This window comes from Alosa pseudoharengus, unplaced genomic scaffold (assembly GCF_046254945.1).
Source record: "Alosa pseudoharengus isolate Yale_2024_CS ecotype anadromous, Long Island Sound unplaced genomic scaffold, YU_APseudo_1.1 YU_APseudo_1.1_scf_10, whole genome shotgun sequence".
Classification (NCBI taxonomy): domain Eukaryota; kingdom Metazoa; phylum Chordata; class Actinopteri; order Clupeiformes; family Clupeidae; genus Alosa; species Alosa pseudoharengus.
Window position 1 is genome coordinate 40,339,876 of NW_027468565.1, and position 11,462 is coordinate 40,351,337.

The 11,462-nt window shown below is 41.9% G+C and overlaps 2 protein-coding genes across 5 annotated transcripts in view; both read right to left on the minus strand.

Moving 5' to 3' along the window:
• The window catches only part of dnm1l (dynamin 1-like), a 23,656-nt gene extending 17,346 nt beyond the window's left edge, over window positions 1–6,310 (minus strand). For 2 of the 4 annotated variants that reach the window (XM_076272006.1, XM_076271989.1), the window contains exons 1-10: window positions 6,092–6,310; window positions 4,601–4,745; window positions 3,768–3,803; window positions 2,925–2,971; window positions 2,191–2,262; window positions 1,883–1,969; window positions 1,381–1,543; window positions 742–862; window positions 330–461; window positions 1–32 (exon numbers count right to left, since the gene is read on the minus strand). The exon at window positions 1–32 is cut by the window's left edge and continues 175 nt beyond it. In XM_076272006.1, coding sequence (XP_076128121.1) covers window positions 1–32; window positions 330–461; window positions 742–862; window positions 1,381–1,543; window positions 1,883–1,969; window positions 2,191–2,262; window positions 2,925–2,971; window positions 3,768–3,803; window positions 4,601–4,745; window positions 6,092–6,193 — 937 coding nt within the window. In that variant the 5' untranslated portion in view covers window positions 6,194–6,310. The remainder of the gene's footprint in view (window positions 33–329; window positions 462–741; window positions 863–1,380; window positions 1,544–1,882; window positions 1,970–2,190; window positions 2,263–2,924; window positions 2,972–3,767; window positions 3,804–4,600; window positions 4,746–6,091) is intronic. The other 2 variants (XM_076272017.1, XM_076271998.1) reach the window with 1 other exon arrangement.
• A 565-nt stretch (window positions 6,311–6,875) lies between these two features.
• On the minus strand, window positions 6,876–11,097 carry dnajb9a (DnaJ heat shock protein family (Hsp40) member B9a). Its single transcript, XM_076272034.1, has 3 exons — window positions 11,005–11,097; window positions 9,947–10,177; window positions 6,876–9,702 (listed from the first exon to the last, which is right to left on the minus strand). The coding sequence occupies exons 2-3, from the start codon at window positions 10,161–10,163 to the stop codon at window positions 9,209–9,211; spliced, it is 711 nt and encodes a 236-aa protein (XP_076128149.1). The 5' UTR covers window positions 10,164–10,177; window positions 11,005–11,097; the 3' UTR covers window positions 6,876–9,208.
• Between the last annotated feature and the right edge of the window lie 365 nt (window positions 11,098–11,462).

The following is an 11,462-nucleotide window of genomic DNA, read 5'->3' on the forward strand; positions in this document are numbered from 1 at the left end:
GCAGGCAGTCACGGATGTGATGCATCAACAATCTGACCGAGGAAAAATAGACATTAGAATTCAATCTTCATGTCCAGTCAGTTTCACCTGAAACTACACTTTAACTTCTGAATACACATGTAAGGATGTGCCATAATTGGACCTTCAATTATGCATAACTGACAGTACAGCAGCATTATAAAGTTATTCAAACAGCTCACTCTCCACCTCAAGCTGGTGTGTGGTGAGCGTTCTGGCGCATAATGGCTGCCGTGCATCACCCAGCTACACATTTGAGTGTCGAGAAAAGCGCTGCATAAATGTAACGTGTTGTTGTTAAAATGCGCTACCTATTTAATGTCCTGGCCAGGTACTTGGTACCATTTCTGTTAGCGAGGGATGGGTATTTCTTCTGCAAGAAGGCATGCTCATCTCGGATGGCATCAGCTACAGATTTCTTGTTATTGATATCAAGTTGGCTCCTAAACAGGAAGAGAATAGCAATATTAAATGTCTGAGAATGAGAAAGAAAACATTAAAAGAAAGTATCAACATTTTCATTTTCAGGGTATTTGACTTTACAATTTCTTGTTCTGTATTTACATGATGTAATTAGGGTATTTTCTCATGACAAATTATTATAAAATAATCATTATCCTGACATTTATAAACAAAAGCTAGCGGGGACATGACTGCACTTCATTCTCACTGAGATGAGGCCACAGGTGGAGATCAAGCGGTGGAGGTCAGGTAAGGACTTACCTGTTTACCACACCAATTAGCCCCAGCTTGACCGGGATAACCCGGCCCATAAGTACGTCCATGGCATCAGTCCCAGCATCCATCAAGTCCAGCTTTGTCACCACGGCTAATGTCCTTCGGCCTGCCAAAACGCACACACACAAACACTAAACTGTAAAGTATAACAATCAGACTCTCATCTACATCATCCAGCCGGTCATGGCTTTATTTACAAATATGCTACCTCAAAAAATTAATCACATTACAGAGAAAATAAATCTAAATCGGTGAAAAGAGCTCAACAGTGTGGCATGGGGAAGAGCTCAACAGTGTGGCATGGGGAAGAGCTCAACAGTGTGGCCTGGAGAAGAGCTCAACAGCTCAACAGTGTGGCCTGGAGAAGAGCTCAACAGCTCAACAGTGTGGCATGGGGAAGAGCTCAACAGTGTGGCATGGAGAAGAGCTCAACAGCTCAACAGTGTGGCATGGGGAAGAGCTCAACAGTGTGGCATGGAGAAGAGCTCAACAGTGTGGCATGGAGAAGAGCTCAACAGCTCAACAGTGTGGCATGGGGGTGGCGTACAATAGAGACAACCATAGAGACGGAGAGGAGGAGATGAGAGAGTGGGAGGACAGCTGGCATCAGGTCTGGAGACTCACCATCGGGGTCCACCTCTCTGGCCACTTTGAGGGCCTCCGAGGTGGCCATGTCTGTGTTGGCGGCGGTCACAGCCAGGATGATGCAGTTCGGGTTGCTGATGTACTTGAGGATCAACTCTCTGATCTGGAGCTCAATGTCTTTGGGCTGGTCTCCCACAGGAACCTGGGCTCACACACAAAAACACAAACTGAGTTATCTTTAGCTTTATTGATTTGGCCCACACTTTTATCCAAAAACACAAAAACACAAACTGTGTTATCTTTAGCTTTATTGATTTGGCCCACACTTTTATCCAAAAACACAAACGGTGTTATCTTTAGCTTTATTTATTTGGCCCACACTTTTATCCAAAATCATCTATCTTCCATATTGTACAGAATTTGGTTCTTAACTTGGCTAGCTTGAAAAAGGGTGTTAGCCAGACAATAAATAACAGAATGCGGTATGACCGGTTATGAAACTACTTATCACACTCTAATAAGACACAACACGTTGCAGTACCTTTGTAATGCCAGGCAAGTCTACAAGTGTCAGGTTGACAACATGGGGGGAGAAGACCTTCAGGTGGATGGGCTCATCACTGATACCCTGAGGAAATACAATGTTCAAATCAATAGAGCCACTCATTGAAATTTAAAACATCAAAATCAAATCCACACTGACTATAATTTCATGATTTGGCATACAAATTTGGACTATGACCTGACATACAGTAGTTAATGTAACCACATGGGGATAAGCTGTGTGCCAAAATAAAGTAGGTCACTACATTCAGCAGATAAGCTTGACTGGAGGGTATAAAGTCATACCTTGTTATTGCCAGAAATCCTTTCGGTTTCAGTTTCAATTTCTTGCCTGATTTCATCAAAGTCTGGGTAGATCTAGTGGACAAAGACATTTTTCTGATGTGACATGGTGGAGATTTTCAAAATGCCACTGTACTAAATCCATCTAGATATCATATTTCCATTTACCAATACAGTTTCGAAAACAAAAGCCATGGCTCTAAAATAGACAGCGTAAGATATGGGGCAGTATCAGCGCTATGTATAGATGACATTGTGTGTTGAGGCATGAAGAGGTTAGCCACAGCCACAGAACCATTGCACACGTCACTTTTTTGCTCTGTTCCTTCCTTGAGGTTAGATTCACAGCTTCCCGTTTTCACAGGCAAGCACAGAAGCATCCTTAAAGACAGACAGGGCTTCAGACAGACAGGGCTTCAGACAGACAGAAGCGTCCTTAAAGACAGACAGGGCTTCAGACAGACAGGGCTTCAGACAGACAGAAGCGTCCTTAAAGACAGACAGGGCTTCAGACAGACAGGGCTTCAGACAGACAGAAGCGTCCTTAAAGACAGACAGGGCTTCAGACAGACAGACGATAATGCAGTTACACTGGATACAGTAAACAGAGCACCCTTTCATCTGTCAGTGTCACACTCGTGGATAAAAAGGCAGATGTTATTGTGCTTTAGTAGCTCTTAGATTCACATAGTTTGTTCAGGAGGGTTGTGAGTGAACATGGCTTGGCCTGAAGGTACCTTGTTTTTGGTGTGTAGAAATTTCCCCCATTCTTCGCCATCAATACCTTTGGAAAATAAAGAAACACGAGTTGCTCAGTCCCCCAAATATTCCACAGTGTCATGGGAACCAGGTCCCACAACAGCAGCCATGGCAACACACTGTCATCATGTGGAAAGGCCTCTGGGGATCTAGCCTATTTGTTTGTTCAGCTGGTCTGGGATATCTTTCTGCGCTAAAAGGACAACAACCCTGTTTACAAGTTCATCGATGGACAGACAAACAGTGTGACAAAAGGATTGCTAAAAGACATAATTTTGTGACCGGCCAAAGCGCAGTGCATCATGGAAAAAAAGAAGATAAAAGAGACAAAGAAGTACTAGATAATGTGTTTTTTCCTTTCTCACATAAGCTACGCTAAATAGGCTAGGCTACAGGGGCATACAAAGCATATGACTGCAGTTAGTTAGGCTATCAATAAAAACACGCTACGCTAAATACGGCTAGGCTAAAGGGGCATATAAAGCATATGACTGCAGTTAGTGGACATATTTAAGGCTCCATCCACTTCCCACTCCACTCCCCAGCTTAGCTAAGGACTCCATTAATTCCATTATTTCACCCCATTTATCTCAAGAATAAATGTAACCAACAATCATACTAAATCTGATACATTTAGCATGATTTGACTCCTCTGATTTCACTTAATAAACTAGGCTAGGCGACTAAGACTAAGCATTAAACAAAGAAAAGAAAAAGACTACAACTAAATAATGGTTGCAGGATGAGGGCAAATAAAGTGAGTTCAGTCCAAAAGCTGCTCAACACAAGGCAATAAGGGCAGGGAACAAAGAAATGGAGACCTTTGGAAAGGCGGCCATTTTTCCACGCATTGGACTCTGCAGTTTGAGAGAGATGACAAGGAAAACAACGGTTAGGCTCGGCCCAGCAGCTCCCACTGCTACATATGCAGCCAAGCCACAAGCAGCCCTTTGGGGCGTCATGAGAGCGCAAAGATACACTGTTAAGTCACACAGTTAGGCTTTCACAGCATCTACACTCTCCCCACTGAGCAGCAGCACACTACTAGCTGACTATAGAGACTTGCAAATGTCTTTTGTGTTGGACTGAAATTGAAGAGTTGCAGCATTGCCCACTTTTAAGGACAGCAGTCAAAGACCTCTCTAAAGATAAAAACGCATGGTTATATATAAATATACCTCTCTAAAGATAAAAACGCATGGTTTTATATAAATATATATATGCAGTGTATCTACAGATGCTGACATCCTAGAATTCACACATTCCCAAAAAGGTGTTCAAAAAGAAATTCAACTGGTTGCCTCGGTCATCATTTAAACAATAACCTCATTTAGATGGTGTAGTATCAGGAATACTTGGGCAAAACCACATTTTTCAGGCCTCTTAAAAGATGATGTTGTTTCTGTCATAACGTATTATGGTGACAGGTCTACAGCCACAAAAAACTGAGTCCGTGTCAGTCACAGTGACAAAGGACAAAATACAAAGGGCATACACGGGCCTGTCCTAAACACACCATGTGCTGACACACACACACACATTCAGACAGCTTTCCCATTTGAGTCCCATCTCAGCACACCAGACCTCACACTCCATGCAAAACAACTGGTTATAGGACGCGACGGCAGAGAGCTGGTCTCGCGTATACTACTACCATTTTCTTCGCCAGTCTTCCTTCGATCCTCTGGGTCGACATTGACGAGCTGTAAGATGAGGGGTCTGCGCGTGACGATGCCCGTGCCACGGGGTAACACGTCTCTGCCGACCAGGCTCTCCAACACGGAGCTCTTTCCACTGCTCTGGAAATGACAAACACAAACATCAACTCGCAAAAGTTCATCAACTGCAAACCTCAAAGAGTAGGATTCAGTGAAGTTCAAGAAGGCTAAAACCACACTTTTAACATGACCCCATCACAACGTAAATAGCATGGGAACAGACTCATAAACAAATATGTTGGCATTGGATCACTGTCCTTGTGACACTGTGATGCTTTCATTTGGGCGCCAAATGGCCAGACAGACACATCCTCTTAGCGGTCCAGTGAAAGTGCAAGAATAAGCCGTCCCCTTAAACCCATCATGACAAGAATACATTCACTTGGCGCCCAAAAGACATGCAAATCCCTTATCTTAATGTGTGCAGTGGCACACCTCCATTCCACCTCAGTATGCACAATACATGCACTTAATTTAAGCACTTAAAACATTCCATATAACAATAAAATAGCCCCTGTTGATTGCCAAGCTGTGATTACACTTTGAAATTCAAGAACATTTGTTATGGAAGGTTTAGTGACTGCATCATTTGGTAATGTCCATTTCAGACCATAAGCAGTGCTCTAATCCCATCACAATATCAAGGAATTTATAGTTCACATACACAGTATATCTTCCACATTTTTATTGTGCATAATACCACGCAAGTTTTTAGTAAGAATGACCAGAAGCAATTACATTTAAACTTGGCTATACTCTTAACCCATCAACATTCTGAACAGTTTGATCACCCTCATTAGAAGTTCACTGAAACAAGACAGCATTGTCCTACTTTTAAAAAAGGGCCCTGTCCTTCACCTATGGTGGTTATCCAATGTGAACAGAGCTGTGCTCTCACGCATGCACTCTCAATAGTCAGATGCTGGGGTACAGTGTCGCATCGTTCATAGCTTGCTTACGTTAGCTACCTGCTCTGGTAGCTGTGCTAAGATGCATATCCGCAATGGCAGAGTTGCTTGTTTAAAATGTGTAATGTATACAAATTAAAACCCATTGTAATGACTCCAGAAGTCATCCGAAAACTAATTACAAACGTATAGATATAGGTTTGTTACAGTCAAGGCAGGGTAATTCCCTGACCACGACCACCAGCTAGCTTGTAGCAAGTTACCATGTTGTGTCAAGTGTCAAACGCAGAGCAAGTCCATTGCAGCTACTCCATACTGTCACGTTAGAGATAACATTAGCTATCAAGTGACGCACAAGTCTCTTCACAAATTACACAGATTATTCGGCTAAACTTTGAACTACCATGTTTATAAGCGAGAAATAGAGACTTCTAACGTTATAGAGTAAGTGATTCCAGGTTGACTCATTGCCTTCAAATGCATCATAACGTTGCCGTTGGCTGCCTAGCTGTCCCTTACCTGCGTCCCAACCACAGCTATTTGTGGCAGCTGAATTATGTCTGCTCCGACCGTATTGAAAACATCTTGGAGTTTGTTTATGACTGGAATAAGGGCCTCCATGTTTCCAAAAACGAATACCAGTGGAAAATGAATGGACTAGCTAAAGCAGCTGCACTGCTAAATACAGCACAAAGTCATCCAATGTCCCTCACAGCGCCACCATTTAACCAACCCGGCTTGCCGAAGAACTGCGTAGATATGAGTGTGGTGCATCATGGGACTTTGAGTTGTCAGGTTGAGCAAACGAGTCACTGAAACTAAATTCCAAACTACATTTCCAAGCAGTAGCACTGCACGGAATACAACCTGCCTACACAACAGTAACTAGGGAGGTCCAAAATATTATTACAGGGATGCATGCAAGGTTAAAAAGAAACTAGATGTACCGCGTAGCGGTACAAAATATTAGTACAGGGATGCATGCAAGGTTAAAAAGAAACTAGATGTACCGCGTAGCGGTACAAAATATTAGTACAGGGATGCATGCAAGGTTAAAAAGAAACTAGATGTACCGCGTAGCGGTACAAAATATGACCGCTGCAGGGATGCATGCAAGGTTAAAAAGAAACTAGATGTACCGCGTAGCGGTACAAAATATGACCGCTGCAGGGATGCATGCAAGGTTAAAAAGAAATAAAAAAAGAAAACAAAGTTTGTCTGCCAGGAACCTGTGACTCACCAATTGCTGCAATGTGTAATAATTCTGTACTATGCAAAACAAAATCACATGAGGAAAACAAAATCAAATACTGGGCTTTTATTTCTCTTCCACTCCCAAACTATACATATGCTCCAATCTGCTTTTCTACTTTACAAACAGGTCATCCACAGGATTAATATACTGAAAGTGCTAGATAGGTCAAGTGAAATTCAACTCCTCACAAAGACAAGGTCAGCAGGTAACAGTGGTACTGTATCAACGAGAGGAATGGGGGAGCTGGCACTTAAATATTGCACATTCACAAATAACACAAAACAATGAGGTAACTGGTGATATGTCAAGGAATAAAGTATAGAACCCATTCACATGTGGCCAATGTGGGCCCTATTCACCCAATCATGAATAAGGAGCAACTTGGGGATATTTCACATGGATTACATTCTGCATTACTGGGGGTTTACAGTACATCTCATTTCAAAAGAATCCAGAATGTGACCTGCAACAAACACAACAAAACACAGCCTATGGAGGTGTGTCTATGTGTGAAAATAATACAGTTAACAAGGAAAATAAAAGACAGGAATTTGAAAGCTCTTATTATCAATATGGTGCACAAAGCAGCTCATTTTAAAGCAAGATGTACAGAAATCACAAAATAAGAAAAGTAAAAAGTACTTTTTGAAATCTACAGAAGCAAATGGCTACGCAATGAGGCGTGTTCACCCATCACACTGCAGAGTATTGTGAACTTCTGAGGAACTGTGGAACAACCCTTCAAATGAAGTTAATTTAGCAGGAAAAGGCACCTCTAACACAGAATACATGTATAACCAATCAAACATAAAAGTATTATTCTAAATGACCAGAGCAGTATTCAGAGCAAACCAGAGCAGCAATTTGGTACAAAACCCTCCTGCTCCTTCAAATCCTCAGACCTCAATTAAAGAAACACGACAACATTTTGAGAAATGATCTCATTTGCCATCTACCCCTGAGTTTTAGGACATAATACAGACCCTTCTCTTCTCTTTGTGTGCAAGAACCCAGTCTGACATCTCCACCATTAACCTATCTAGCAGAATCTACTGGAAGTGGGTTACAACGGCTAGCATACAGCTCCTAAAAGTGACAAAATAGACTTCCTAACAACTACAAAATCCTGTTTTTTACATGTTGCAACTTGTATATTCACCACATGTAGAAATACCTATGTAAAATGAGACATGCAATTTTCTAATCAGACAAAGACTCATGTTGGCAAAGCACTGCTACCTGGGTGCAGTGTTGGCAGGTTGCAGCACTGTTTCCCAAGTAACGTGCGCAGAGTTTGAGCAGTCAGTGAAGTAATAATGTACTTCTGAGGCTGTATCTGCTCAGATAATTGCTGCGTCTCATTTTACATTAGTATTTCTGCATGTGGTAAATACACAAGTTGCAAAACATAAATAAAAACATTTTGGAGTTGTAAGGAAGCCTACTTTGTCACTTTTGGGACTTATAGACCCACTTCCAGTATATTATGCTAAGCTAGGCTAATGGTGGGGTGTCAGACTGGTATCCTCTTGTCCAACTCTGGGCTAGATGCCAAATAAGCTCATTTTCCCAAAATACTGGCTTGTCCTTTTAATCAAGAAGGAGCAAATTGAAAAGGCATACAGTAACATATATAACAAATGAAATATAACTGCTCCACTTCGTAAAATATGTGCGTGTGATCCTGGAACAACTCAAACGTCGGTCAGTAAATTATATAAAAAAGTCAGTTCAATTATTTTGGAATTTGAAAATAATGTATAAATAGCTGGCAAGACATTCATTTCACAACACCATGTAGGTGACACTAAAGTTTTGGTCTAATTTGAGATTTCCAAGATTTCCTTCTGAGCTACAGAAGGAACAATACCATTGTAAGATTTAGCTAGGTTGGGTCAAAATTGAGGTTCACTAGGTTGTGACTGGTTTACCGAGACGCCAGACCAGTGTTGTCAGTGAAGTGTGCTTAGGTCTGGGACCTGTAACTCTCTCTCTTGACAAACAGGTGATACATGACAAACAGGAGTGTCATCTCATACTGTCCCTATATTTTGAGACACATTGTAAACAAATGTTCTTTTCTCTGACCATCTGTGCAGTCCCCTGTATAAAGGGTCGAAAGAACTTGCAGAACCCTACATTATCTGTCCAGCTAAGTTCCAGACAAAAACATGACTACCATAAATGCACCATGACCAAGTTCTCCTCCAACCTTGTTAGGCAGCTTATACTTCTACTACAAAGAACTATTAAGTTCACTCTCTTTCACAGCAGCAAAGCTAAAGAACCTCCAAAGACCTCCCCCACAAAGAGTTTAACCTCGAAAGACCTCCCCCACAAAGAGTTTAACTCCAGGAAAGCAGGTGTTTGCTCCCATTCCATCAGGACCCACTGCAGTCTGTGTATGTGGTCACCATATTTCCTCGGCGTTGCGTCACTGTCCTACACTGTTGTTTGGTTGTGCCCTGGAACTGGCTCTCAGTCCGCTTGGACTGTCTGTCAAAGGTGAACATCTTCTCCATGTCATCGAACATGTCATCAAAGAGGCCGGCCCCGAAGCCTCCCTGGAAGTGGCGCTTGTGGCGCCCTTGGCCCTGCGCCTGCTGGTGAGCCTGTTGGTGGGCGCGCAGGTGATCCTCAAAGTGCCGCCTGTGGTGGGCATGCCGGTTTTGGGCATACAGGTCAAAGTCCCGGAACATGTCGTCAAAGTCAAATGTGCGATGGAAGTTTTGCCCTCCTCCTCCTCCTCTTCCTCCACCTTCTCCACCTCCTCCACCACCACCACGCCCCCCTCCTGTAGCTTCCCTGAAGAAAGCACTGTGCCCCATCTGGTCATACTCCTGCCTCCTCTTCTCATCAGACAGCGTTTCATAGGCTGCAGAGAGAAAGTACATTTTAGAACTGCAGGCTGCAACAAAGAATAAGCAGCATTGACTGCAAGTAAAAGTTAAGGGATAGACAATCTAGTTACATGTGATTGAAGTTAAGGGATACACAATCTAGTTACATGTGATTGAATTTAAGGGATACACAATCTAGTTACATGTGATTGAAGTCTGTGGACACAAAAATGGTAGTTGCAAATGCAAACCATCTAACAAAATGATTCATTTTCTCACCCTCAGCGATTTCCCTGAACTTTGTTTCAGCATCAGGGCTTTTATTCTTGTCAGGGTGGAGCTTCATAGCCAACCTGTGAAATGCCTTTTTTATCTGGCGTTCAGTAGCATCTTTAGGCACACCAAGAATGTCATAGTAGTCTTTTCTGGCCAGGATAAGCTCTGTTATCATTAAGATGCATACTGCAAACATCACTGCCGATTGTGCTGTGGCCATGGTGTCTGCTTCTCCTATGAAATGGAGAAACACAAAAGTCACAGTAATAGTTAGTCCATGAGATCTCTGAGCCACATGGCAAGACATTTGGGAGTTTGGACGGAAGAAATACAAAGGAAAAGTAAAGCAATAGATCAATGTCCATATTTCTTTCTTTCTATTTTTTTTTTAAATTAATCACTCTTTTAATTCTGTCATTCCCATGACAACCAGCAAAGATGTTGTAGGCCTACATACCATTTCAGTAGCTTAGCCTGCCTGTTCTTTTTGGTCAGTTTCATAATATTACAATGTAGCCTTGATGTTTTTTTTTAAATTCTTCTTCTAATTATCTGTCCTTGTAGTGGATCTAATTTGCTAGTAACGTAATATAGAATATGGCTGGGCACTGCAGTAACTAGCGATATCATTAAGTGTCTATCCAATGTTGTTAACTTTAATGGCTTAGTAACAATGTAACGTTAACGTTAAAAAAGACTGCAGGCTATCTTCGAGGAGGTAATTGCTAAATTGTAAAAATGTATCTTTCAGCTAATGTGACAGTCTCATTGGCTTATTATTAAAGATACAATTATCCGCATTAAGCACAAACATAACAACATGAAACGCGTTACTAGACAGCCTATAGTTAACGTTAACGACATTAGTCTGATGACACAACTTAGCTAGAAGCTACCGAACGAACGTTATCTTACTTCACTTCACTGGCATGGTAACGTTATCATAACAGGACACGCATTAGCTAGTTAGCTGATAACCATTAGATTACGGAAAGCCAAACAGAGTATTTGAACAATAAATTTGCCGTCTCTAGAACATAAATGATAACATTTACACTTGCCTGTAACGTTACACCGTTGAGGGAAATGGTCAGAATATTGGTATAAATCGTCTAGCTTACTAACTGGCTAGCTTGTGTGACCGACTGACTACAAGCCGTTGTCGTCCCAGGACCGAAACAACACGAAACGTAATTTCATTGGGCCATCTACATCACATGACTTTCAGGCACGTGTAGTGTGAGGACCAGACAACAAGATTTGTCAAATTGCTCACGTGCCACTCCTGATTCAGTCAGGTTGTTCATGGTTATTCTGAAGAGGATAATGTAGGCTATGTTAGGTAGGTACATTTTGCCATAAGAACAGTTCACAAATGCAGTGATTGTTACACATGCAACATTTTCTTTAGCCAACGTTTTAATCCATAATCTTCAAGATAGATGAAAGTTCTTTCATCCAGGGCAGTTCTTCAATTAAGAAGCAGGTGGCGCATAACCTCAGTCCAGCTGCCGTCACC